Below are 27,994 nucleotides of genomic sequence, written 5' to 3'. Positions count from 1 at the left end.
CACTCCCTCACCGTGGGAGTGCTGGAGGATCCGATTGATGAGCACCGGGTACTTGGTGATGCGCTGGGTCACCAGCAGGACGCACTCCTGCACCCCATGCCGCTTCAGCACGGCCGAACGCGTCACCTTCTACAAGGGCATGGGCAGAGCTCAGGGCCGGAGTGGGGAGAAGGGGAGAAAGAACACTGGATTTGGAGCCTGAGCTGTGGTGCGGACCCTAACTGGGCCGTTCCCCTCCGCTGGCTTAGGGGGCTGCACCTGGAAAACGGGGACCACATGCCACGGATTTCCTACAAGGACCCACCAAAGCGGCGGAAAGCACCTGCTCTAGGGGAGCCCGGCCTGCTCAGTCAGTGGGGCGTGTGACTCCTGATCTCGGGGCCGTGAGTTCGAGCCCCACGTTGGGCATTTGCTCTACCACCATGAGGGCTTATGGTGGACAGGCTCCATGGGGCTCGGAAAGCACACGATGCCCCCCAGGAAAGGGCCTGCAGGCCCTGCACGCAGGTCCTGGAGAGGTCTGCTCACCCGAATGAACTGCTGGAAGCGTTTGTCCCGAGCATACAGCTCCTTATAGAGCTTTAAGGCCTTGGTGTGGCGGCTGCAGAACTCGGAGTAGGTCTTCCGCATCTGCTCTGCGCTGGCACCTGAGAACTGGAGGGCGGGGCTGGGTCGGCAATGAGCCCCGCCCCCCGGACGTGAGCCCCGCCCCGGACGCCCGCGGGCCTCTCCAGCCCTCCTGGCTCCACCCCCCCAGGATCTGAGAGTCCGGTCGCACCTCGGCGTATGGGCCCCGCCCCTTCTCACCTGGCTGATGAGCAGGTCCCCCAGGCGGTGGATGACGAAGTTCCTGGTGCTGCCGGGGCACAGGGCTTGGCGCCGACGCTCCAACAGCTGGCCCAGGAAGCGTGTGTGGATGTCACTGAGCTCGTCCACGCAAGGGAACAGGCCCTGGACCACTCCGGGCTCCAGCTGCAGCTCTTCCAGCATCCCCGTGCGGAAGAGGCGTGTCATGATCTTCAGCGTCCGCACGTGGTGCAGCTCCGTCTGGATGAGCTCTGTGGGGACACAGGTCGTGTGGACTCTACCTTAGCGTGGCTACAGTTGATACGGCCTAGGCTGGGGGCCTCACGGCTCATCTGAGGTTTTTAAGGTCTCTTCCAGGTTGCCATTCTGCACCGTTATGGACTCAGGATTTTCTAATCATCCTGTGGCTTTCTGCTTTGCTACCTCAAGCTGTACTGCTGGAGGCCAAGAAGCACGTGCCCTGTCACGTCCAGGTTTCCCACAGCCCCCAGTGTGATGCCTCGCGTGGAACAGGCAGGGAGTCAAGGTGGAGAAGGATGGGGTAAAGACAGGACCTGGGACACCAATAGCCCAAGAGGTGGAGGCATAACGGCAACTTGTGGGCTGGAGGCCAAGGTCTGGGGGGCTGGTGGGCTAGCAGGGTTGGGGGGGCTGGCAGGGTCTGGGGGGGGCAGTGGGCTAGCAGGGTCTGGGGGGACAGTGGGCCAGCAGGGCTGGAGGGGGGCTGGCAGGGTCTGGGGGGGGGGCAGTGGGGTAGCAGGGTCGGGGGAGCAGTGGGCTAGCAGGGTCGGGGGGACTGGCAGGGTCTGGGGGTGGCTGGCAGGGTCTGGGGGGGCGGTGGGCTAGCAGGGTCGGGGGGCTGGCAGGGTCGGCGGGGCTGGCAGGGTCTGGGGGGGCAGTGGGCTAGCAGGGTCGGGGGGCTGGCAGGGTCGGCGGGGCTGGCAGGGTCTGGGGAGGCAGTGGGCTAGCAGGGTCGGGGGACTGGCAGGGTCTGGGGGGGCTAGCAGGGTCTGGGGGTGGCTGGCAGGGTCTGGGGGTGGCTGGCAGGGTCGGGGGGCTGGCAGGGTCTGGGGGGCTGGCAGGGTCTGGGGGTGGCTGGCAGGGTCAGGGGGCTGGCAGGGTCTGGGGGGCTGGCAGGGTCTGGGGGGCTGGCAGGGTCTGGGGGTGGCTGGCAGGGTCAGGGGGCTGGCAGGGTCTGGGGTGGCTGGCAGGGTCTGGGGGGGCAGTGGGCTAGCAGGGTCTGGGCTAGCAGGGTCAGGGGGCTGGCAGGGTCTGGGGGGCTGGCAGGGTCTGGGGGGGCTAGCAGGGTCAGGGGGCTGGCAGGGTCGGGGGGCTAGCAGGGTCTGGGGGTGGCTAATAGGGTATGGGGGGCTAGCACGGTCTCAGGGGGCTGGCAGGGTCTGGGGGGGGCTGGCAGGGGCTGGGGGTGGCTGGCAGGGTCGAGAGGCTGACAGAGTCTGGGGGGCTGGCAGGGTCTGGGGGGGCAGTGGGCTAGCAGGGTCGGGGGGCCGGCAGGGTCGGCGGGGCTGGCAGGGTCTGGGGGGTGGCTGGCAGGGTCGGGGGGCTGGCAGGGTCTGGGGGGCTAGCAGGGTCAGGGGGCTGGCAGGGTCTGGGGGGCTGGCAGGGTCTGGGGGGCTGGCAGGGTCGAGGGGCTGACAGGGTCTGGGGGGGCTGGCAGGGTCTGGGGGTGGCTGGCAGGGTCGAGGGGCTGACAGGGTCTGGGGGGGCTGGCAGGGTCGGGGGGGGCTAGCAGGGGGAAGGACAGATAAGAGGCCCAGTCAAGGTCAAGGAGGAGGAGGAGGCTCACCATAGATGACGTCCTGCTGTTTCATCACCTCCTTCTTCTGCTGCTGCAAGAAGCTGCTGTCCACGGCTAGGCTCCAGGAGTCGGCCGCAAAGTCCCTCTCGTCCGTCTCAAAATCACTCATCAGCTCACTGTAGATCACCTCTGCCCCTGGATGCCAGCGGGGCCCGCGACTCAGAGCCTGACGCTCCTCGCCGGGTCCGGGCCCGAGACCCTTCCCGCCCGGCCACCCGCAGGCCTCCCGGGCCAAGCGCTCGCTCACCTTCATCGATGAGGGACTCCACGGACAGGGCTCTGTTCCGCATGTTGAGGGAGTCTGTGGACTGGGACAGGATTCGGCGCAGCCCCAGGGGGGACTCGTCACTGAAGTGTCTGACGGAAGAGGGTCTGTGTCACCTAGACTCGGGCAAGAGAGCCCTCCCCAGGTGGGGAACTGAGGCTGGGGTCTGAGGGGCACTCACCCTGAGTCCTCCTCCTTCCCTGTCCATCTACAGTTCCGAACCCAGGGCGGGAAGGGCCCCGCAGGCTTCCTGCTCCCCACTGCCACTCTCTGCCCGCCTGGCTGTCCCCTCCCCGAGCAGAGGCTCACCCAGCGATGTTGGTGGTGGAGACGCTCTTGGCTAAAGACAGGGAGGAGCGGCCGCGGCGAGAGCCGAGCAGAGACTGCCGGAAGCTGTCGGAGGGGTAGATGGCGGAGCTCGGCCGCTCCCGGGGGGCGGCTGGAGGGGAGACCGAGCAGGTGTCAAAGCTGCAGCTTCCCCGGGCCCAGGCCTCCCAGGCTCCTCTCCCACCCTCAGCCCTGCCCCCAGTCAAGGAAGGATCACAGTGCTTACACGTGTGCAGTAACATCTGTCTTGTCTCATTTCTTCCCCCAAACAAGCCTATGAGCAAACTGAAGCTCAGAAAGGTGAACAGACTTGTCCAGGGCGACTCGGCTGGTGGCCGAGTGGGGACTCAGACTCTGGTGTTTCTGACTAAGCACCTGCTCCTTCTGTTACACCAGAGCCGTCCGAACCGGCTCGTGACAGCTGCCTTCGACACCCCCAGGGCAGCGTCCATGCTCGAGAGACCAGCCAACCCGGGGCCCTCACCCCCATCTAAATTCTGCCCCGACAGCCCCAGCATCCACTTCCAATCAAGGGGGCAGCAGAGCCGGGGTACTCTGGGGAGGGGCCGCCTGCGTGCCCTCACGACTCACTCTTACTGCGCAGTGAAACAGACTGGAGGGCAGTGCTGTTCTTTAGTAAGGCAGCTTTCTGTTGCTGTGGGACAGAGCAAAAGAGAGACACCGAGGACAGCCGTCACCAAGGGTCACCCCCGCAGGCACGGGCAGGCGCTGGGCGGCTGGCCCCCTGGGAGAAGGCCGGCAGCACGGTCAAGGGCACAGGGCGGCTGAGCCCAGCACTAGGGGACCGTGCCCAGAGCAGGAGGCTGGCCGCACGGGGCCCGAGGCCTGGGGCTCACGGTGTGGACTGCCCCACGGCGAGGAGAGGGGTGGAGGAACACAGGGTAAGGAATGAAGGAAGAGGCACACTCACTACCCTCTCCCCCAGCCCGCTGCCCTCCCGGCCGTCTCACCTTCTGCTTGACCTTGGTGCAGTTGGCGAGGGTGTCTTTACAGCGGTTGTGGATAGTCACATTGCAGGCTGGGGGGGTGGGGTGGGGTAGAGAGGGTGAAGGGAGGGCCGGGTGGTACGGGAGGGGACGCACCCACACGCAGACACCCGTCTCCCCCTGGCCACGCACTCTGAGACTCCCCTCGTCCCCGACCTCTCAGCCACTACCGCACCCGTCCCTCCTCTCCCCTCCCCTCCGCCTCCCCCTTCCTTCCAGCAGGAAATCGGGTGAGGGGGCGGAGGGGGCCACCACAACTAAGCAATCCCAACTCAAAGGTGATCTGAGGGGTGGACCAGAGGGAAGGAGGGGTCATGGCTGCCAGAGCTGAGCTCAAGGAGCACAGGGGTGGTTGAGAGTGGCAGATGGCAGAGGACGCCCACGGGACAGGAGAAGGCACGGAGCAGCTGGGTGGGGGCCAGGGGCAGGGGGGTGGCCAGCGTCCCCGGAGCGCCCAGCATGTGGTCCGCATTTACTTGATCCTAACAACCCTTTGGGGCAGATTCAATTATCCTCATTTTATAGACGAGGAGCCTGCCTCCCGCAGAGGTCAAATCGCCTGCCAGAGGTCAGCCCCCCAGTGGCAGAGCCGGGATTGAAACCCTGGTCGTGTTCTTTCCGTTGAACCACATGTTCACCCACCAACTGTAGCCAGGCCTAAGCACTTCGCAGGCGAGTAGAGCCGGTGCTGGACCGGGGACAGGCCCTGCCCGGTCCCTCTCCAAAGCCCATCGGCCCTCCCCACCGCTCGGCTCTGACTCCTGCCTGCCCCTTCCAGGCCCAGGGCCTGCCCCCACCCAGGGCAGACCCACAGCCCCCACACTCCACCTGCTCCTCTCCCATCACCCACCCTGCCATGGGGTAAAAGAGGAGGAAAGGAAAGGAAGAGTGGCCAGGCCTTGGCAGTGAGGCTGTCCCTGTCCCCAACACGCCTCAGCCCTCTGCCCTCTCCCGCTTCCCCCGCCTCCTCGTCCAACACAGGAAACTCTGCCGACTCCTTCAGACAATACCCAGCCCCAGGCTCACTTCCACAAATACAAGGCCAGCAGGGTGGGGTGGAAGGGAGGGCGGGAGGGGGCTGGGGCTGCCCCACTCCCCCGTAGCTCCCTTCTTCTACCCCCAGCACCCAGTGTCTCTGGATCAAACCTCCGCTTTCCACCTGCTCTCAAAATAGCACTTGCTGCCTGCCTCCCCGGTTCCCCTGGCAACAAGCTTCCCGATGGGGACCTCTGTCAGGCCTCTGCGGGGTCTAGACTGGGGTTCCCTCCTCGCCCTCCTCACTCTAAGTCGGGGACGGAGGAAGCGAGGAGGCCTCACTGGTTCTTCCAGGGGCTCCTGCCCCCATTCCACGGGGGCTGAGAGGCTAGAGCCCCGGTCCTGCCGTGGCAGCAGGCGAAGATCTCAGAGGCGCTGCAGCCAGAGGCCGCTCTGCTATACACTGGGGGGAGCAGGAGCCTTCTGGGCGGGTGCGCAGGCGTGCGGGGAAGGACAGCACCCGCCTTATACCTCCTGCTTGCAGGGCAACCCTCAGATGCAGGCGAAGGTCAGGAGTTCCGACCTCTACCCCCCCACACACGTCCCTGCTCTTCTCCCTCTTTCTATCAGTCACACTAGAAATTTGAGACGGATGGTCCTGATCCTGTCCTCTGCTTCAAACTGCAGAGGCTAAAAAATTTCAGGCTCCACCCAGTCGATAGAAAGGGAGGAGCAAAAAGGGACCCTGACGCCCCGAATGTCCAGTCCTGCCCAGGAAGACCGGCAGGACCAGGTGCAAGGCCCAGCCGGCCACCCGGCTCCCCTCACCGCCCCCCGCCCCCAGGACATTCCTGATCCTTCTCCAAGTAGTCCCTCTAACCCTCAGCAGCTGCTTGGGGAGCCAGGGGACACCCAGCGGACAACAGCTGCAAGGGGAGCCACCGGCCCCCCCCCCCCCCCCCCCCCCCCCCCCCCCCCCCCCCCCCCCCCCCCCCCCCCCCCCCCCCCCCCCGTGCCCCCAGCCACCATCCCTCGCAGGGAGGGAAGGGAAGCAAGGGAAGCGCTGGGCCCGGCTGGGACTCCGGGAGAGTGACCCTGTGCATCCGGGGCAGAAAGGACGGAGGGCAAGGCTGGGGTCAGAGCGACATCCAGGGTGCAAACGACTCACTTGGACAGATGAGGGCTTCCTTGGCCGTGATGCTTTTGTTGCAGGCATAGCACATGGTCATGCCCGACACGGAGATGGTGGTGAAGAGGTGCCCGTTGGTGTAGCGGGCGTCCTTGACTTCCTTCATCTTCTCCTTCTCGCGGGTCTGCGGAAGGGGCGAGAGACGGGAAGTGAGGCCGGGAGACAGCCGGCACCCGAGGCGTCCAGAGACAGGCAGGTCGAGGGAGCAGAGCCCGCGTGGGGCTGCCGGAGACATAGCGCTTCCCACGGGGAGGGTCCGCCGCGGGGTCAGCGGCAGCCGTCGGGAGCGACCGGCCTCGACCTCGCCGGCCCCCCGGCCTACCTGGCCCCTGCGGCTGGGCTGCCTCCGGTGGCCGCTCATCTGGCCGCTCATCTCCCCGGCTCCAGCCCCTGCGTCCTCAGCGCACCTCCCAGCCCTGCTGCACTCGCCCCCAGGCTGCTGTGCGCTCTCCTGCGAGCGGGGAAGATGCGCAGAGGAGGGAGAGCAGGCGAAGCAGAGGGTGCCAGCTCACCAGCGCGTTCCAATCCATGGGAGTTAGCTGCTCTGATAACCATGACAACGGGTGTCGCGGGCTAGGCAGTCACGGTGGGGGGCAGGAGAGCCCCTTCTCAGATTGGCTGGAGGGCAGAATGCCTCCACTGTCGCCCCCACCCAGAGGTCAGGACCCCACTCGAGGGTCCCCGTGGGAGGCCAGAGCCTGGCCACTCCTCCTCCCTGGGCTCTTTGAGGAAGGAAACTCAGCCCATGGGTCTCCTTCCTCCCGGCAGGAAGCCGGACTTTTATTCCTCATGCTGCCCTCCAAAACCTAGGCTAGTGCCCGCGGCCACCGCCCACTCCCATCCCGAGCCCCTTCTGGCTCTACCCTCCACCCTCCGGCCGCGACACCGGTCTTCCGGCTCCGGCAACACGGGGCACAGAGTACCTTCCTTGGGGTCCCGGAGGCTGGCATCCCTGTCCCGGCCTTCCCTCCTCCTGCAGCCCCAACCTCTGCAGGTCAAGTCTCCTCTCCTCTGCCCCTCAAGTCCCTAAGCTTCCCCAAGAGCCCGAGACGGTGGGAAAATGGGCTGCCTTTCTTCCTGCCTATTCCAGGACCTTCCTCAGTGGTCACCTCAGACCCCTGGAGTCCCTCTACAGAGAGGGTAGCACACAGGACAGGGGCTGGCCGAGACCCGCCCCACCCGCCCCCGCCAGATTTCCAAGCTCTCAGGAACCAGAGTGGGGCTCAGATTGCTGAAGCTGAGGGCAGGCGACCTAAAGTGGAGGACACTGCCCAGGGCCTTGGGACAGAGGATGTAAAGCCAGGGGACAGCCCTTGGCCTGGGCCCTCTCGGCCCCTGCACACAGCAGCTGGGAGGCTGAGGGGAACCACACTGCGCTGGTGCGGGGCTGGTGCTCCGGGCTCGGGACAGAAAAGGGAAGTATGTAGGAGCTGAGTCAACAGCACAGTGGCCACAGTGCCTAAGGCCTCTGGGGTCCAGGGTCCTCCCCTCACCCCCGACTCAGAAGCTCCAGGTCTGTCAGCCAACAAGCACAGCCTGGGGGTCTCAGGGTCTGTTCCCCACTTCCGATCACCCACTTTCCCCCCTCCTCCTCCTCTTCCCATTTCCTCGTCTCCTCCCTCCTCCGGGTCATCTCCCCACCCCCAGCCTTCCCCTTCTCACCCGCTCCCCCCCACCCGCCCTGCTCCCAGTCCTGGTTAGGGAAGCTGACTCCTGTGGTCCTGGCCTCCAGTGTTCCAGGCCTCCAATTTTCTACGCTGGTACCTACCCATCTGGACCTCTAGAAAATTCTCCCTTTGGGCTAACTTCACCTGTCTTGCCCCAAATTATAGCTCCTTAGAAGATCAAATCCTCCTCGGAATCACAACCTTGTAGGACCTCGAAGACCAAGCGCCTGTATCTCTCCCCTTGCCGCACACCCTCTCTCCCCTGCACTCCTGGCCTCCTCTAGGACACCGATGAGAAGTCTGAACACTCACTGGGCTTGAACTGAAAGCAGCAAACCAGCAAACATGAAAATCACACGGGAAAAACCACATCTGGAAGGGGTAGCGGTGCGGGTCCACCCCGTGCAAGTCCCCTCCCCACCCCCTGCGCCCTCCGCCACCTGGAGGCTCCCCCTGTACAGAGGCAGGGGAGGGAGGGCGAGGACGCGCAGCCAGAGCACAGGGCTTCTGGGCCCTTCCCTGCCTGCCATCGACGCCCCACAGAGGACCCAGCCCCTCCGCTCCCCACACTCACCCTCTCTCCGAGGGGCCCCCTCTGTAGGTGAGCCAGCAGCGGGCAGCAGCCACAGCAGCACATCCCACCTCGGGCAGCTAGCGGCCCTGGCACCGCCTAGTGCTATTGTCCTGTGGCAGCCTGTGCCCGCCCCAGGGCTCGGCCAGGGGGACGGAAGGACCCAGGACCCACCACTGGGGGGAGGCTGTCCCTGAGACACAGTGAGTGGTGCCCGCCTCTCCATCCTACTCTTTTCCAGGTATTCTGAGGACGGTCCCGCTCGGCTCCGACCCACCCGCAGGACAGCCTGTGGGGCGAGCACTGGGCCACGACCCCTGATCTACACTGGCCGTGCCGAACGTGCAGAAGCCCCTGCTTCGGGGCTCAGTCCTCCGACTGGTCAGCCCTGCTCATCCGCCCCACGGAAGCCTGGCGTCGGGAGGCAGGGAGGAAGGCGCACTGGGTCGGTCCCCTGGCTCGGCGGCCTGTCCAACAGGCACTGGGTGCACATTTGCAAGGGAAGGGAGGACGACTGTGAGGAGGGACGGCGGACACTGAGGCCCGGGGTCCAGCAGCACCCTCGCCCCGCTCCGGGGACCCCTCAGTCCTCACTGGAGCACCCCCCCTTCTTTCCACTCCACTTCCTTTGAGCCTAGACCCTGAGGGTTTCCTCTGGGGGCCCGGAGAGGCCGACCCAAAGCTCCCCTCCGTTGTCCCTCCAGATCGTGGTCACTTGGGGGCAAGAAAGGCGAGGGGACGAGGGCAGTGTCCCCGTCTTCCCCCTTCTCCGCACTTGTGCCTCCCTCGGCGGCAAAATGAGCAAAATGGTGCTGTGTGTGAGGAAGGCACTGCCAGAGCTGGGCTCCCTGGTGGGCAGCAGTGGGTGGCAGAGCCCCCCAGGCAGGTGGGCGCCTCTCCCAGCAAGGCCCCGGTGCTCATTCTTCCACCGGGCGTCCACGCCACGACCTCCGGGGCAGTCATGTGGTGCTCAGAGCCACAGCCCCTTCCTCAAGATGGTGAGGCCCCTGCAGGGTGACCAGAAGGCACCCGAGGGTCCCGCTGGGATCCAAGTCACCTGCGGCTCAGCGCCTGACCAGCCGGGGCGCAGAGTCATAGGCTGTGGAGTGCACGGGGTCGTGGGGATGGGGGCTTAGGGCTGGGAAAGGAGCAGACAGAGGGTTCCTGGCCACAGGACTGAGAGGAAGGCCAGGCTCTGCTCCTTTGTGAGCTTCCCGGCGACAAGATAAAGGCAGCAGCCCGAGGAGAAGGTGGCCAAAGCCGGAAACGTAACACAGAAAGACATCACCGGACACACAAAGGCACTTAATAAATGCTTGCTCGATGAATGAGAATGACACGCCAGACAACGGGGGCGGAGGGGGCACACTGGTGGAGCAGCAGAGGGGCGCTAAGGGCCATGGGGAATAAAATCAGGCCGGGGACCCTGAAACTCAGGCCTCCTGGACCCCAGCCTGCCCCCTGCCCGGCCACACCTGTCGGGTCAGGAGACAGACAGCAGAGGGGAGGGCGGGGGGGGGGGGGAGAGGCAAACAGACGGGCATTTGTGCAGGCGAACAATAGCCGTGCCAGGACTCCCTGCCCTCCTGGCACAGGGCAGGCCGGCTGGGCTGGGAGGGGGCAGCTGCTGCCTGCACCCCCTCCCCCAAGACACACAAACAAACCCAGGAGGGTCCAGCCAGCTTCCCTCAGCCGTATCTCTCACCAGCGCCAGGAGCCCTGGCCAATCTGCTCACTCGGGCTACTAGACGGCCCTCAAACCAGAGACGGAAGCTAAAAATGGAACTACTTCCAGAAAGCTCAAGCCCCCTAATCTGGTGACCGCGGCTCAAGACAGTAACCCAAAGCATCTGGGGACAGACAGCCACACACACACACACACACACACACACACACACACACTCGACACAGGTCACACGCTTGCATGGGATTCACACATTCAGATCTGTCCCCTCCAGGATCCAAGGTCGGTTCCAGGGAAGCCAGGACTGAGCTCAGGCCCCTCTCTCTGTCCTTTGCTGAGCCCAGCCGGCCCTTCCCCAAGGCACCAGCAACCCCTGCAGCAGTGACTTCCCTTCCTCGGCTCGGTCCTGAACCTCCATGACCCTAGAACCTCTTCCTGTGCCCCTAAAAGCTTCAACCTCCCCGGGACCCTCAGTTCCTGCAAAACTTCCTTACAAAACTGCCAGCCAGCCGGGTCAGCCCCTCCCTGCTCACCCAGCCCTCCTCCCCGGGCCCAGCTCCTCTCCCAGTCCATCCTGCACACAAAGCCAGCCACCTCTCCTTACCCAGAACAAAGAAATCGCCTCTCCCTCTCTCCCACTCCACCTGCCCCACACACGCCAATGCTGGGGGCCTGGAGACTCCAAGGGGACCCCAGCCTCCAGGGCCGTCCTGGAGGCCCCTGCTGGCCCCTAGACAGGAAAGGACCCTTTGTTCTGACACGCGAAGGTTAGGATTTGGGTGGGGGAAGAGCAGGGGGCCAGAGGGAAAGGGGCCTGTGGGGTCTGGAGCCAGGGAAGGTAGGAAGCAGAAAGAATGGGGAGTGGAGAGAAAGGGGTGCCGGGAACAGACACGTGGGGAGGGGCTGCAGTCAGCCTCTGTGAAGCTGGGAAGAACGGGGTATTCTCCCTCACAGTTTCTCCTTCTCTGAGAAGTCCTGGGTGTCAGGCAGGGAAGCGGGCAGGGGTGTGGGCTCAGGGCTTGGTCTGACCCATCCCTCCAAATAGGTAGCAGGGGAGACCATCTTCCTCAAATAATCTCATTTCCAGCAGGGCCCCTCTACTTCCCACCACAGTATAAAAAGAAAGGAGACAGCTGGTGCGCTGGGGGAGGGGGAAGAGGGGATCCAGGGTTTGTTGGCCAAGCACCAACTCCCCCCTTCTGTAACCACAGCTTTCCGGAGGCGGCCCTCCCCTTCCGACCAACCCAAACCGACAACCACCCTCCTCCTGCGGCGCTCTGCCCTCAGATCCACCCACTCAGTCCCCCCCCAAGCCCCCACTCCCCAAACCACAGCAGGCCCCAGGACAGAAGGCGCCCCAGTCCCCCCGCTACTAGAAAGACCAAGGCATGAGGACCCAGGTATCTGGCCCCCCAGCTCTTTCCGATGAAGAAGGACCCCAGTATCTACCCTCCCAGAGGCCCTGTCTACACCCCTCTCCAGGTCTGCCCCCCACGGCTCCCTCTTGGCTTTCCTTTTTAGGGTGGAACCAAATTTCCGTGGTTTCAAAAAAACCTCTCCGCCCCCCTTTGGCTCTACTCCAGGGTCTCAGCTCAAACGGTTGAAAAATAAACAGACTCTCAGGGCTGGGGCCTGGCCGGGCCGGGGTTGAGCAGAGCCCGTCTGCCACCCCACGGCTCCAGCACACTTCCTGTCTTAGGCTCTGCTCAAATCCCCAGTTGCCTTCCTGTTGGCAGAATCTCATCCCGGCCCCCGAAGGGAAAGTTCCAGGATGGAACCTCTCCCAACTTAGCCTGGAGACAGGTAGCCAGGCTAGGAGTTAGGAGGAGTGTGGGAGGGCTTTCCACCATTTTCCAGGGCTCCCAGAGGGCACTGCCCCCTTGCTGCAAGCACCGTGGGGGTGATGGGCACTGGGGCAGAGGGAAGGGCACTGGGGGCAGGGCACTGGCGGCAGAGGGAAGCCAGAGATTAAACCAGCTATTGGTGGGGTCCTGGCCCTCCTGATAATGGGTACAGTGCGGGCGACCTGGCTGCTGGGAGGCGCTGTCTGCATGCCACCGGCTGCCAGCTCTAACGGACACCTCATTTCCCGGGGTCTGGGGTGTGCAGAGGTCATGGCCTTGAAGAGTGGGCCTGGCTACAAAGACAGGGATAAAGGATACTTGGGAAGGAGGAGGGCCAAGGATAATTATACCCCAGACTCTGGAAATGGAAGGTGAATGGGTCCCAGGATGAAGAGTGAAGGAAGGGCTAGGGAGAGGAGGGAGGAGGGGCGACAGGGGCACAGAGCCGGCCAGCGGGTCACCCTCGGGGTTTCACGCAGGGAGAACAGGGGGCTTGGAAGCTGGCGGGTCACACAGGGACGGCGACCCGAGGCCCTGTGTTCCAGAAACAGGTGTGCCCAGGGCCCCGGAGGACGGAGGAAAGGATCCCAACTACACAAAGACCTCTGCTCCCGGCGCCTGAGGGTGATGGCTCCTGGGGGGAAGTACGCCGTCCCGACCCCAGCCACCCGCCTACCAGAGGGGAGAAGTGAATCACAGCTGGAAAGTCCATCTGCGGGGGGAGGAGGGGCTGACTTTTGTCTGGGGGGTGGGGGGCGGCGGCGGCGGTGCCGGCGGGAGGAACCGGGAAACCACCCCTCCAGGCCCCTGCGCCGGATGGCGGGGACAAAGGGGGATGAGCACGCCGGCGACCGCGGGGCGCAGGGGCCCCCGGGCCGAGGGGAGCCCCGCCGACACGCGCACCTCCCTCCTCCCGCGCGGTCCCTTCCCGGAGCAACTTTCTTCCGGGCGGCCGGGCCGGGAGGGGGTGGGGGTGGGGGGCGGCGCGGGACGCCCCCCGGGGGCCCGGCGCTCCCTCCCGGCCCCGCCGCCCCGCGCCCCCAGAGCCCACCTTGCTCGCCAGCTCCCGGCTCCGCTCGGTCCGCGCGCGCGTGAGCGACTCGATCCGAGACATGGTCGGGGCGGCGGCGGCGGCGGCGGCGGCGGGCGGTCCCGGGACAGGAAGGCGGCTCGCGCGCGCGGCCCCGCGCAGTTCCTCAAACGCGAGCCTCCCCGCGGGCCGGGGGCGGGGGCCGCCGGGCCGGGCCCGGGGCGCTGGCCGCCGCTCGCCCCGCCGGCCCTGCGCGCCCTGCCCGCGCCCTGCCCGCGCCGACCTCTACCCGGGAGCCCCGCGGCCCCCCGCCCCGCGCGCTCTGCAGGGAGCCCCGCCGCCCGCGCCGCCAGGCCCCGCGCGCCGCTGGGGGCAGGGCAGGGGGAGGGCGGGGGAAGCGAGGGGAAGCGAGAGGCCGGTCTTTACCGGGCGTGGAGGCGAGGGTGCGCGCCCGAGGACTCTCCCGCGAGCCCCCCGCCCCGCCCCGAGCGGCGGCCGCCCCCGGCCCCGCCCCCGGCCGAGCCCCGCCCCCGGCCCGCCCCCGGCCCGGGCGCGGGCTCCGCCCCCTCTCGGGAGGCCGGGGAAGTCCTTCCTGGTGTCTAACCCCGCTTCCCTCCGTTGGCTGTTAGGCCGGAGCCGAAAGACTGGACACCGGCCCGCCCCCGCTCCGGGGGGCACTCAGGGCCTGGCCGGTCTCCCCACAAGCGGCGGCGTGCAGTGGGGCATTGTTTCGGGGCCCTCTGCCGCAGCCTGAGCCACCCTCCACCTTTGCCGAGTTTCCTGCTGCTGCAAACTTCCTCCCCCAATCTAACTATAATCCTTCACACTGCAGTTCATTTCTGCCTCTCAGGCTCTCGCATTTCTCTGCAGAGCCTTGGGGCAGAGCATCCTGGGTCTGCACGGTCCTGCCTGACTCTGGTCCCAAAAAGTGTAGGGGAAGGAGGGAGAGGAGGCCCAACCCGGATGCCGCAACTCCCGGCGCCCGGCTCAGAGGCAGCTCCAGCCAGTGTTTCCAGCCCAGCTCAGCACTCCCCTTAGGTGCCAATTTTAGCCTCTGCCACTATTTTGGGCTTCGCTGCCTCACCACTGGCTGAGCCCGTTGGGCTCCTCACCCCCAGCACCACCTCCACACTGCTCCCCTAGCCTCCCTCCTAACAACTCTTTCATCACCTCCTTCCTCACCCATTCCACTGTTTAAGAATCCATGTACCGCAAAGACCAGAAAACAGGAGAGGGGATAAGCCCGTTTCAGGCCGGATGGAAATTAGAAAGCAAAAAGGACTTTCCCAGGGCCAGGAGGCAGGCTGGTTCCCCCAGGCTTGCACCTGCGGGGAAGACCTTATGGGAAGGCCCTAGGAACTCCCCCAAACCAGAGATCCTGGCCCAGAACCCCAGACTTGACCTCCCCGCAGTGAGCAGGCAGGGCTGAGGAATGTACTAAATTTAAAAACGGAACAGACAACCAGAAGCCAGAATCTTGGCCTGGTGGATCCACCCACTGGGGGCCCAGAGACCAGGGGTGGGCCAGGACCCGAACTTTTCTCCCAGGCCTAGGGTGGGACAGTGCCACAAGCTAAGGATGGAATCTTAAAGGGCCACATTGTAGTGTGGGCACCCAGTGGGTGGAGCCATGAGGCCAGGACCTGAATCGCAGGGTTTGAGGGAACTCTCAGGCGGGCCTCAGACTCCGGTCTCTGTGAAGGAAGCAGACCTCAGGCTCCAACCCTTTTCTGCCTCCACCCCCATCTTCAGTGAGCTCTGTGTCCCAGCCTGGCCCTCGCTCAATGCCCACCTCTTCCGCTTAGGAGATGAGTGGCCAGGAAGGGGGTTTGGGAGTGGGTAGAGGAAACCCGTCTACCTTGAGGAACAGCTGGGCTTTTAGAGAGCTAAGCCTGCTGCCTGACTTAATTTTCATCTTATGCATCCCGGGAACACTTCCAAAACCAAACCCTTGCGTCGTCATCTCGCTATCCCCGCCCCACTCCTATCCACTGATACTTCCCGTTATTTTCAGAAATTATTTTTTCGATGCCCCATAACAAAAGGCAACCCGAATTTCTGCCAGAACCTAAAAGTAGCCACCACCAGAGCCCGAAACTCTTGACCTCGGGATCGTGAGTTCAAGCCCCACATTTGGCTTAAAATAAGAATCGTCAGGGGTGGCTCAGTCGGTTAAGCATCCAACTTCGGCTCAGGTCACGACCTCACAGTTCGTGGGTTCCGGCCCCGTGTCAGGCTCTGTGCCGACAGCTCAGAGCCTGGAGCCTGCTTTGGATTCTGTGTCTCCCTCTCTCTCTGCCCCTCCCCCACTCACACTCTGTCTCTTCTGTCGCTCTCAACATTAAAAAACAATTTTTTAATAAAATAAAAGAGAATGAAAATCTTTTTACAAAGCAACAACAAGAAAGCTTTGGGTCTGCAATACCGCCCTGCCTCCTGGTAACTGTAGGATCTCAGGCAAGTAATGGAGCCGCTGCGTTCGTTGTCTTGTCTACCAAATGGAGATTAAAATACTTATCTCTGTCAGAGTGTTATGAAAATGAAATGGATGGCCTCTGGAAAAGTGTTTTGTCCACCTCGATGCCTCTAGTCAAATAGGAAGGAATAAGCCACTTCCTCTCTCCAGCCCCGCCCCCTGATGTTGACCTGCCAGGCGCAGTCGCGAGCTGGGAGGAGGGGAAGGGGTTTAGTGAGGCAGGCACACGCACTCGTGAGTGTGGAATGAACGGCACTGGGCCGGAGACCCTGGTGGGGAAGGGCGAGTCTGGCCAGACGCTGACTGGCTCGGGCTCTTTCCCGCTGCCTATCCGGGTCCCACGCTGCCCACACCCCCCTTCACCTGGTTACTTTACTTCTCACCGAACTTGGGCCAAGGGTGGGCAAACGCAGAAGAGCCCTGGGGATCGGGATGCCCCCCACCCCGGGCAGCACAGACGCCCCCTGCGGGGAAAGAAGGCAGCTCCCCTGGCACACTCTCCTACCCTGAGCTAAGAGAGCTCCTGAGGACGCTGGCCGGAGACCCCAGGTCCCTGGAGAGCTGAGTCCCCCGTGGGAGAAAAGAAGCCTCACTGCCCCACTGCTCTCCCCACCCCCGGCTTTAAGATTCCAGCCGCTCCTGCTCAGACTGGCTGGTCCCCTGCCTCAACCCGCCCCCCCCCACCCCCTCCGGCCTGTGGTGAGAAGGTGCTAACCAGCGGGTTTCTCCTCTGCCTGTGCTAACCAGCGGGTTTCTCCTCTGCCTGACCCGGAGGAAGGCCAAAAGGCCGGCGGGGGGAGCAAGCCCGGCCCGGCCCCGGGGGCGAGGGGTGAGAATCCCGGGGCTCTTCCAGGTGAATATGGAGGTTTTCTCTGCAGTCCTTCTCCACGCTCAGCAGCCGCCCCAGGTTGGAAGGTGCATGCACACTTGGGGAGGCCCCGGGAGGAAAAGGGGGGTGCTCATTCTGCCAGGAAATGGAGAACGTGGAAAGGCATTGGAGCAGCAGCCAGAGCTCCTGGTCTCGCAGCGCCGGGGTCGGTAATAAGGGACCCGGGAGGATAGTCTCACCTTCCCGGGGTCAGAACTGGACGTGGCCCTACACGCGTGGCTGTGCGCGCGTTTCCACAACGTCGCACTTTCCTGGTTCCCACGCTGCCTGGGGTCTAATTGCAACTCCGGCAGCTGCTGCACCCACCCATACAGTTCCGAGCGGAAAGGCACTTTGCAAACCCTTATAGACGCTCCGAAGAAGTAAAAAGTAGTGCCGTAATTATGATCATTATCCTTCTTCCCCAATGGCTCCGATCTCTGCTGCCCACCTCTTAGCCACGTGAGGCCAGAAGAGAGGTAGGGCTCAGCCACCCTTCCCCTCTCCCAGCTGTCCACAGCTGGCTGCGGAGCTGGAGGCAGGGGGGCGCACAGGAAAGGTGACCCTCCCCCCATGCAGGGAGGGAGTCTGGGAGAAATACCACGTGCTTCCTCCAAGCCTGAACCATTGCCCTGGGTGTCTGTCTCCCGGGGAAGCTGGGGACAGAGCAGAAGGTGGGGTGCAGAGGAAGGGAACTGAGGAGGGCAGGGGGGCCAGGCCTCCTGCTTCCCCGCTGACTCCTACCTTGGCCTTTCCGGTCATGCCCAGGAGGAAACTGAGGGTCCGGCGCAGGGGGGAGTCCGCCCAGGTACCTGAGCCCCCTTCCAGTTGGCTACAGCTGCAGAGAGAAAAAGAAGAGGTGAAGGGCTGGAGGCTGAGCTGGAAAAGAAAAGCGAGATGTTCCCGGAGAGATGGTGGACGAAGGCGCCATGCCCGGAGGGGAGAAAGGAGGTCGGAGAAAGGACTGAGAAAGCCCCTCGCCCCACCCCCACCTCCCGGATGTGCACGGCTGCTGCCCAGGCACCTCAGTGTGTGAGGAAAACTCCAGGCTCCTCCCAGATAAGTGCAGACCCTCCCCCTTCCTACCTAACTCAGGCCCGGCCTCTGCCGGCACTGCTTCCCGACCAAAGATGCGGGGTGAGGGCCCCCCAGTGGGGCATGTTCCCCTCAAAACACAAGAGCCCTGTGTACGACCCTCTCTGCTGTGTGGAAAGGGCCTCTGGGCCCAAAGCCAATAAGGAGTGGATTTCCTGGGATTTCATCAGCCCCATCCCATGAGCTAATCCCAAACCCAGAGCCAGGAGGATGTGTCAGCTAGAGATTTTCAGGGTCACAAATCAGAGCTTGGCATCTTAAAGGGCCCTGGCTAGCTCATCCAGCCGCACTGTCTGGGAGGGCCCGGCCGCTCTAACCAGGCTTCAGCTGCAGGGGCCAAATAAACAGGTGCCGATTTTGTGTGCTGAGTTTTCTGGGCACCGAAATCTCCCAGGCTCCCGCAGCTCCAGGGCTGGGCCTCAGCCCCTGCCCTCCCACCCTGGGCTCCACAGCCCCTGCCCAGCTCTCCATTGAGCCACTCCCCTTTGGTTATGATCTGAACCTCCAAGTCCGATGCATGGGGTCCTTAGTCACCGTGTCTCCTTAAGACTGTCCAGTAGCTGATCTGCCCACCCCCCTTCCTGGCCTTGACAACTCCCTCTCTCCTCTTCATCTGACCGCTGGGGTCTGGATACTACTTTCCTTTCCCTAATTGCTTCACTCTCCCATGAGGCTACGGGGAGCCCTGTAACCCTCCCTGGCCACTGAATGAGGAGAGGGTGAATTCTGTAAAGCTCGGGGACAGGGCCTTTTGGAGGCCTAGGATCGGAAATGTCAAAGGGAGCGATGTTTCAGGAAGCAGAGACCCTTGGTGCTGCAGGATCCGTGGACCAGTCCCACTGCCCCTCTTCCATCCGGGCCTCTGAAGGGCTCTGGGTCTCCCAGACTCACCTTCGGCTGAGGTCAGTGGCGGAGGGCTGGCATAAATTCCCTGCCAACACAAAAGGAGACGAGAAGTGTCCAGCTAAAGCCAGACAAAGACGCCCGGGGCTGCCTCCCCCACCCCCTCCACCTGGATCAGGTTCCCATGCTGCAGGTGCATGTGACTGGCACTGGAGTGTGTGTGTGGGGCGGGGGGGGGGGGGGGGGGGGGGTCTGAGCGGCGCAGAGCTGAAGAACTGAGAGGCCAGGGAGCAGAGCACGGGACCCTGTAGAGCAGGGGGTGGGCGCCTGAGTCTCAGCTCCGTCTCTGCAGAACCGAAGGGAGACAGCAGAGGTCTCGCACTGAGCCTCCAGTGCCTCATCTTGAGGACAAGGTACCTGGCAGGAAACTGTCCTTCATCTCCTGTGACGGGGAGGGGGGGCAGGGGAGGGGGACTGGAGAGCCACACTCTGTCCTATGTCCTCCTTCATTGGAAGGAGAGTTCTGAATTCAGACCTCTCGTTTGAATAGAGGCATGTTGGTGTTTCCAAGGGTGTGTGGTTAAGCAGAACCCAGGACACCCAGACTCTAAACAGCTGGCGGTGGGCGGTGAGGGACGGTGGTGAGATAGACAGGGGAAGGGGCCACCACTGCCTTGCCTCCCACCTCCACTCACCAGCCGGGTCGGAACAGCCCAAGAGGCAACTGATGCCACTCATGGACACAGACTTGGAAAGCGTGCCAGTGGCCGAGCGGTCCAAAGGGCCAACGGACGGATGACAGCAGCTCTGACCCTAGAATCACATCAAGAACCCTCACTCGAAGTCAGGCCTCACCCCTCCTGCTCCCTGTGCTCTTCGTCCCCGTCCTCCACACCTGCCACATTCCACCTGAAATCCTTGGGAAGTTAATCCCACTGTTTGGCGTTCAGCACTCTGCTGCAATTCGAGCCCAAAGCAGGAAACATCTTAGAAAAAATTTACACTGAAGGGTTTCCAGAGATGACAGACTCAAACTACGGAGGCCAGGCAGGTAATAAAAACAAACAAACAAAATGAAATGAGACAACAGAGACAGTCTGGATTTAAGACAAAAGGGAGTAGGAACATTCATGAACCACACACCCAACCATTAGGAAATAAATATTTTTCTCAAGCCTACACGAAGCACTTCAAAAACTGGCCACATATCAGGCCAGAAGGCAAATTAGTTTTTATTTTTTTAATGTTTATTTATTTTTGAGAGAGAAAGAAACAGAGCGTGTGTGGGGGAGGGGCAGAGAGAGAGGGAGACCCAAAATCCGAAACAGGCTCCAGGCTCTGAGTTGTCAGCACAGAGCCTGACGCGGGGCCCGAACCCATGAACCCTGAGATCACGACCTGAGCCAAAGTCGGACACTTAACTGGCTGAGCCACCCAGGCGCCCCAGAAGGCAAGTTTTAACACATTTCAAATAATCTGTATCATAGAGATCATAGGAAACAAGCCAGAAATCCCCTTCCAGTGGATCGGATGAGGGATCTGAGATGTATTCACATATCAAAATACTAACCAAAAGTGAAAATGGGGGCGCCTGGGTGGCACAGTCAGTTGAGCGTCCGGCTTCGGCTCAGGTCATGGTCTCGCAGTTCCTGAGTTCGAGCCCCACGTTGGGCTCTGTGCTAACAAAGAGCTCAGAGCCTGGAGCCTGCTTCAGATTCTGTGTCTCTCTCTCTCTCCCCCTCCCCTGCTCATGCTCTGCCTCTCTCTGTCTCTCAAAAATAAATGAATGTTAAAAAAAAATTTTTAATAAATAAAATTAAAAAAAAATGAAAATGAACAAACCACAGCCCACCTTACAATATGGATGAATCTCACAAACATAATATTGAGTGAAAGAATCAAGAACACAAAATGTATATGCTGTATGGTTATACTCATAAAGTTTAAAATAAGCAAAACTAATTAATATTGTTTAGACTTGCATATAAACGGGGTAAATCTATTAGGAAAATTGAGCTTAAAAGTAAAGTGGGGTGCCTGGCTGGCTCATTTGGTGGAGTGTGGGACTGTTGATCTTGAGGTCATGAGTTCGAGCCCCACGTTGGGTGCAGAGATTACTTAAACATAAAATCTTAAAAAAAAGAGTCAAGAAAGTGGTCATCTCTGACGGGAAAAAGAGGGGTATGGATGCAGAGGGACACAAGGACCATGTAGGTTTTAGTGACACTCTAGTGTTTCTTGTGTAAGCTGGGTGGTTACGTGGCTATTTGCTTCCTAATGGTTCATTACATTCTACGGGTAAGTTTTATTTTTTATTTTTGCTATATATTTGTTCTGTCTCAAAAATGTTTTCAGTTTTAAAAAGTCTCTATAGATTTACAAAATTTAAAACACTTCTTCTAAATAGACTTACTGGACAAACAAGAAAGAGATCATAATGGAAATTTAAAGATAGTTTATGACATGCTATATTTAATGAAAATACTATAGAACTACAGCACAAAACTTGTGGGAGATGGCCAAGGTGGTATTTCAAGGATAATTTATAGCCTTATTTGAAAAAAAGTTGTAAAATAAATGAACTATGCCCACTTTAAAAAAAAAATTTTTTTTTTAACGTTTATTTATTTTTGAGACAGAGAGAGACAGAGCATGAACGGGGGAGGGGCAGAGAGAGAGGGAGACACAGAATCGGAAGCAGGCTCCAGGCTCTGAGCCATCGGCCCAGAGCCCAACGCGGGGCTCGAACCCACGGACCGCGAGATCGTGACCTGAGCTGAAGTCGGACGCTTAACCGACCGAGCCACCCAGGCGCCCCAAACTATGCCCACTTTAAAATTGGAAAAGGAACAACAGAACAAACTCAAAGAAAACAGGAAAGATATGATAAAGATAAAACAGACATCAGGGCCCCTGGCTGACCTAGTCAGTAGAGCATATGACTCAGGATCTTGGGGTGGTAAGTTTGAGCCTCAGGCGGGATGGACAGATTAGTTTAAAAATTTAAAAATTAAGGGGCACCTGGGTGGTTCAGTTGGTTAAGCGTCTGACTTCAGCTCAGGTCACGATCTCACGGTTGGTGGGTTTGAGCCCCATGTCGGGCTCTGTGTTGACAGCTCAGAGCCTGGAGCCTGCTTGGGATTCTGTGTTTCCCTCTCTCTGTGCCTCTTCCTTGCTAGTCCTCTGTTTCTCTCTCTCAAAAATAAATAAGAACATTAAAGTAAATAAATAACTAATTAATTAAAAAATAAAAATAAAAATCAGAAATCACTGGAGCACTAAACATAAAATAGGATCAATAAAAGCCAAGAGTTGTTTTTAGGAACAGGTAAATAAAACAGACAAGGCTGCAGAAGAGTGATGGACAGAGGGCAGGCATGAATTGAGGGAGAACAGGAGGTGGACCTAGCGATGGCAGTGTGGTGACTGGAAAGGCAGAAGACTGCCCACGACTCGCTGGCAGCAATTTGGAAAATGCAAGCAAGACGGGAGAATTCCTTTTAAAAAAATGTGTGTGTTTGTATCTATATCTATATCCATATAACTCACCAAAACTGAATCTAGAAGAAATAGAAAGTCTGAATAGTCCTATTAAAGAAATGGAACTGGTAGTCAATCTTTCTCTAAGCAAAACACACTGAGCCAAACAGTTTTATAGGCAAGGGACGGGTGTCTCAAGGAATAGGTCACTGAAATCTTATGCAATCTTCCAAAGAATAGAAATGAAAACCCTCCAACTCTTTCTCTAATGCAAATATAACCTTAATTCTTAAACTGCACACAGGCAGTCTGACAAAGGAAGATTTGGGGCCAATCTCTCTTATCAACATAAGTACAAAAATCCCAAACAAAATATTAGCAAACTGAAGTCGATTTTAAATGGGTACAAATTGTGGGGTACCTGGGTGGCTCAGTTGGTTAAGCGTCCAACTTCAGTTCAAGTCATGATCTCACAGTTCATGGGTTCGAGCCCCACATGGGGCTCTGCATTGACAGCTTGGAGCCTGGAGACTTCTTTGGATTCTGCGTCTCCCTCTCTCTCTGCCCCTCCCCTCCTCATGTTCTGTCTCTCTCTCAAAAAAAATAAACATTAAAATAAATAAATAAATAAATAAATAAATAAATATACAAACAAACAAATAAACAAACATTTTTTAAAAAGGAATAGGAGGGGTGCCTGGGTGGCTTAGTCAGTTAATCATGCAACTCTTGATTTCAGCTCAGCATGATCTCACTGTTCATGAATTTGAGCCCCACATCAGACTCTGTGCTGACAGCTTGGAGCCTGGAGCTTTGGATTCTGTGTCTCCCTCTCTTTTTGCCCCTCCCCTGCTCACACTCTTTCTCTCTCTCTCAAAAATAAATAAAACATTAAAAAATATTTTTAAAGAATGAGATACCTCTAAGAGACCCACCAGAATGACTAAAATTTGAAACTTGAAAAAAGAAGTATAATATACCTAAGAATAAACCTATATCCACAAGATCTACACAGAAAAAAATGATATTGCAGAGGTGTACTATTTTCATGGATAGGAAGAAGCAATTTTGTACAGATGTCAACTTTTCCTACTCTCTAGATTCATTGCAACTCCAATTAAAATCTTAAACACTTTTTTAAATGTTCATTTATTTTTGAGAGAGAGAGAGAGAGAGAGAGAAAGAGCATGAGCAAGGGAAGGTCAGAGAGAGAGAGGGAGACAGAGGATCCGAAATGGGTTCTACTCTGAGAGTGGAAAGCCTGATGTGGGGTTCCAACTCATGAACCGTGAGATCATGACCTGAGCTGTAGTCAGAAGCTTAACCAAGTGAGCCACCCAGGCACCCATTAAACATGTTTTAATGCATGTTTTGCATACATGTTATGCTTCAATAATTTTTTTTTTTTTTAATTAAGAAATTTGGGGCAGGGGCACCTGGATGGTTCAGTTGATTAAGTGTCTGACTCTTGATTTCAGCTCAGGTCATGATCCCACAGTTCATGAGTTTGAGCCCTGCATTGGGCTCTACTCTGACAGTGTGGAGCCTGCTTGGGATTCTCTCTCTCTCTCTCTCTCTCTCTCTCTCTCTGCCCCTCTCTGCCTCTCTCTCTTTCAAAATAAATAAATAAACTTTTTAAAAAATTTAAAAAGCAAACACAAGAAATTCAGGAGTGCCTGGCTGTCTCTTTCTGTGGAATGTGTGACTCTTGATCTCAGGCCTGTAAGTTCGAGCCCCATGTTGCGTATGGAGATTACTTAAAAATACAGTCTTTAAAAAATGAATAAATAAAAAATAAAAATTAAGAAATTCTGTTTATGTAAAGTCACCATGGGAGAAGGAAAAGACAAACCACTTTTCTCCATTTTGTGAAAAGTTCATTGTAACACATATCACCACAAAGGATAGACAAAAGACAGGGGAGGAATTTGGGCAAAAGACAGGAAGAGGAATTTCACAGAAGAGGAAAGACAACAGTCATGCATACATATGAAAAGATGCTCAATCGCATTTGTAATAAAGATAATTCAAATGAATACCTCAATGAGATTTGTAACCACTAGACTGGCAAAATTGAGAAGTCTGATGACTCCGAATGTTGGAAGTGATTTGGTTCAACAGGAACTCTCCTTTACTGCTGATGGAGGTGGTAACGGTCTGCTAGGACCTCGTAAGAATGGACAGGCACTCTGTGACCTAACAACTCCACTCCAAGGTCTATACCCTGGAGAAGCTCTTACAAATGTGCACCGAAGAGAGATAAAAGGATGTTCATAGCGACACTCTTCATGGTAGCAAAGAATGGACATGATCTGAACGTTCATCAACAGAAGAATGGGATGGCAGAGCTCTAACCATCCGCAGCACATACGTAAAAATTAGAAACAGAATGTTGCATGAACGTGCAAGTTATAGGCAACTGTGTACAATATGACATCATTGTTTTTAAACTCAGTCACAAAAGACATATTATCTAGGTAATGTATATATTTGTATTAAAACTGTAAAAATGTAAATGAGTGACAAAAGTCAAGACAGTGATTATCTCTGGGGGTGGGGCAGGCAAGGGAGTAATAGGAGAGGAGAGAACTACACGGTGGTGAAGACACCCCGGGCTTTGGTGGTGTAATAAGCTAGGTCGTGAGATGGGTAGCTGATTTATTGGGCATTCAATTTCACACATCATATTTAAAAGGCCAAGGCGGAGGGGGGGCGCCTGGCTGGCTCACTTAGTGGAGATACAGCCCTTGATCTCAGGGTTGCAAGTTCAAGTACCACACTGAGCATGGAGTGCATTAAAAAAAAAAAAAAATCCGGATCTTAAACTGTTGGCTCTGTGATGGCCAAACAGAGTAAGTTCCGGAGCTGGACTGGGCTCACACGCCATCGGTCTACACCCTGAGGGCCGGCCTGATGAGTCTCAGGCCTTTTTTGGCTGTGGACCTTGGTGGAGTTTATACTCACTTGTTCTGGAGGGAGAAACAGGCCAACGTGTAGACAGGGAGAGATTTAGGAGAGTGCTTAAAGATGAGGAGAGAGAGGAAGCAGAGCAGGAAGGAAGGAAGGAGAAAACACAGCAGAGAAAGGGGGGAGGGAACGCCTCACGGGAAGGGGCAGGAGCAGGAGAGAAGCAGGGGCAGGGAGGGAGAGGAAGGGAAAGAAACCATGGTCTCCAGTGCTCAGCCAGTGTGCCAGCACAGTCCTGGGCACCTTAACAGCATTTTTCCCCCGAAATAATCACAACTTTAAAAGACAGGTTTTAGGGGCACCTGGTGGCCCGGTCGGTTAAGCGTCTGACTCTTGATTCCTACTCAGGTCATGATCTCATGGTCTGTGAGTTCGAGCCCCGCTTCGGGCTCCACACTGACAGTGCAGAGTCTGCTTAAGATTCTTTCTTTCCCTCCCCTCGCCTCTCAAAATAAATAAACATTAGAAACATAGTTTTTATTATCCTGATTTTCAGAGAGATGAAATAAATCGCTCGCTCGGCCAGTAAATGAAGGATCTGGGAGTCGGTCTGATTCCCCAGTCCCGGTCTTCCTGTGGCATCACCGTGCTGGGATGGTGGGGGGCGGGGGGAGGGGGCAGCAGGGATGCTGGTGGGAGGGGCTGGCGGGATGAGATGGGCCCAGCCTGGCTGCTGCCTGCAGGCCACAGCAGCCGGCTTCCCTCAACCTCTCTTCCAAACCGCAGGCTGGGCCGAGGAGGCCGGTGTCGGTGGCCCCGGCCAGTTAGAGGATCAGTTGCCCAGTGCGACGTAGCAGACCCAGGGGTACCTCTAAAGCCCCTGTGTACCCTCCAGGTCCCTAGGTCCTGGCTGGAGACCCCCCACACATGCTCCCTTAAGCCAGAAGGCCGGGCACACTCTATACACTTTCTCGTTCCATAATTCTATGATTATCTTGTGAGAGAACCGCTGTCTTCGTTTCTTCCCACAAATTATAAGTTCGGCTCCCAAACTGAGAAATGTGGGGTCCACAGAAAGAAGCAGTTATCACAGTTAGGGGAACAGGGGCCTTTTGATGAGAGGAACAGAGATGCCCACATCAACGCAGAGCTCAGACACAGAAAGGGGAGACAGAGAGTCTTAGAGAAAGAGGCAGGACACCGAGCGTGGGGGACAGGGCACACAGACACAGAGGCAAACTGAGGGCGTACAGCCCACAGACACAGCCTCGGTCAGACGGAGTCAGAGCGACGCCTGGGCGGACAGACCCAGCAGCTGGCAGGACAGAAGAGGCACAGAGTGGGGCAGCACAGCGGGAGGGAGGAGCTGGCCTCCGGGGGGACTCTTGTCCATACCACGCGGGAGGGCCGGCCACCTTGGTGCTGCCATTCCAGGAAGGCATCCAGCTCCTCTCGGCTCCGCAGTAAGGGGGGCTCCTGAGGGCACGTGCATCCCGATGTCTGCAGTTTGCTCCTGAAACACACGTAGCCACCACTGCCCTCTGTGGCTGGTGGCCAGTGACGGGCACCAGGGAGGAACCCGGCCCCAGTCCTTCCTGTAGGCACACCTGCAGCCCAGACCCAAACGACCCGCCTTCGGGAGCCGTGCTTTGGCAGAGCAGCGGACAAGGGCGGCCCCTGCCGGCCACTGGGCGGTCCTGTCCCCCGGAAGGAAGCCAGCACTCGGGAGAGGCCAAGGGCGAGTGGCAAGCTCACCCCTTGCCTGGTTCCCGAGGCCAAGCTCTGCCCCTCCTCAGCCCAGGGCTGCCAAGGGGCAGAGCTAGTGCCTGATGGTGAGAGGCGACCCCTCGGAGACTCTGAGGTGAAGCCGGCACCACGCGAGGGGCGCCCAGGGCGTCTCTGCCTCCAACTGGGTGCTCTTGGGAAGGTGGCAGGAGCCCCGCGGGCAGGGCTTCCCACCGGAGTTGCCACCCAAGCCGGGCCAGGGACGCAGCACAGCGTCCTCTCCTTTCAGCCAGCTCAGCCAGCTGTGCCCAGGAGCTAGAGATGGGCCCGCTCACCGAGCCGAGGGAACCTGTCCGTGGGGACCGCTGCCAGAGCAGTGCCCTTCCGTGGCTGGCAGGTTCCCACGATGACCACTCCAGCCTGATGACCACGATGAGCTCTCCAGCCTGACCCCTGGGCCTTCTCTTTTGACCTCCTGTCCTTGGGGACTTTCCAGGGGACGGGGAGAGACAGGTCCCCGACTTCCCACAAGCACAGACTTCTGAGCAGGAGCGGCTACCCGCCCCCCCCCCCACCTCCCCCGCAGGGCGGTGCTGTGATGTCCAAATACCTGGGTCCGCATCAGCCCGGAGCCAGCAGGTGGGCATTGCCCACCCCCCAGAACACTTCCCGAGGAACCTGGGCCACAGGATCCCCAAGTCCCTTCCAGCTCTGACATCCTTGCGTGAAACCCAAAGCAGGAGGTGTTGGCAGTACGGGTCCCTGCTCTGTGCCTCCCCCTCCCGCCTCCCCCCAGCCCCTGAGACTAGCTGGGGAGGAGCCGGGACCACTAGGAAGAAAGGCAGGGTCCCTCCTCCCCAAAGGCCTGAGGGAGGCTGGGTTCGGACTCTCCAGGGAATGCCCAGGACGCAGGTGTCCTGGGCCCCCGTCATCCTCCCCAACTACTCTCTCCTAGGTCTAGCTAGGACTTGAGGGAAGGAGGGGCAGGAGGTCCCCTGGGGGTTACCTGCTCAGTGGGTCCTGGAGGTCCCTGTCTGGCCCCCAACTATGTCTTTTGAAGGGGTGGTGGCTGTGGGCACGGAAAGCCCCCGACCTTCGGAGGGGCACAGCGTGGAAGCCATCTCCCTCCTTCTTTTTCCCCTCCTGCTCCTGCTCCTCCTCCTCCTCCTCCTCCTCCTCCTCCTCCTCCTCCTCCTCCAGCTGGGCTCTGGACTCGTCCACAGACAGGCAGCGGCGACTGTGGCCTCGCGGCACCAGGTCTCCACCTGCGAGGAACTCCTTCGGGAAGTCTCCGCTCATGGGAGGCACGCGCAGGCCGGTCTGCGTCAAGAAGACAGCAGGGTGAGCAGAGTTCTAGAATCCTGGAACCTCGGAGCTGGGAGGGCATCACAGTCAGCCGGGCCCCCCTCCCTTCA

The 27,994-nt window shown here is 59.2% G+C and overlaps 1 protein-coding gene across 6 annotated transcripts in view; it reads right to left on the bottom strand.

The window, feature by feature from the left end:
- ARHGEF2 (Rho/Rac guanine nucleotide exchange factor 2) overlaps positions 1-27,741 on the bottom strand; it is a 39,306-nt gene extending 11,565 nt beyond the window's left edge. For 2 of the 6 annotated variants that reach the window (XM_042926100.1, XM_042926102.1), the window contains exons 1-14: positions 27,586-27,741; positions 26,250-26,367; positions 19,163-19,280; positions 18,516-18,555; positions 17,274-17,367; positions 6,369-6,513; positions 4,190-4,257; positions 3,810-3,873; positions 3,201-3,330; positions 2,874-2,983; positions 2,615-2,761; positions 808-1,058; positions 529-654; positions 12-129 (exon numbers count right to left, since the gene is read on the bottom strand). In XM_042926100.1, coding sequence (XP_042782034.1) covers positions 12-129; positions 529-654; positions 808-1,058; positions 2,615-2,761; positions 2,874-2,983; positions 3,201-3,330; positions 3,810-3,873; positions 4,190-4,257; positions 6,369-6,513; positions 17,274-17,367; positions 18,516-18,555; positions 19,163-19,205 — 1,336 coding nt within the window. In that variant the 5' untranslated portion in view covers positions 19,206-19,280; positions 26,250-26,367; positions 27,586-27,741. Of the gene's footprint in view, positions 1-11; positions 130-528; positions 655-807; positions 1,059-2,614; positions 2,762-2,873; positions 2,984-3,200; positions 3,331-3,809; positions 3,874-4,189; positions 4,258-6,368; positions 6,514-6,711; positions 7,983-13,206; positions 13,341-13,611; positions 13,674-17,273; positions 17,368-18,515; positions 18,556-19,162; positions 19,281-26,249; positions 26,368-27,585 lie in introns of those variants that run through there. The other 4 variants (XM_042926103.1, XM_042926105.1, XM_042926106.1 and 1 more) reach the window with 3 other exon arrangements.
- Between the last annotated feature and the right edge of the window lie 253 nt (positions 27,742-27,994).

The sequence above is a fragment of the Panthera leo genome, chromosome F3 (assembly GCF_018350215.1).
Source record: "Panthera leo isolate Ple1 chromosome F3, P.leo_Ple1_pat1.1, whole genome shotgun sequence".
Lineage (NCBI taxonomy): Eukaryota > Metazoa > Chordata > Mammalia > Carnivora > Felidae > Panthera > Panthera leo.
Note: the sequence above shows the minus strand (reverse complement) of the source record. Positions and strands in the feature narration are given on the sequence as shown.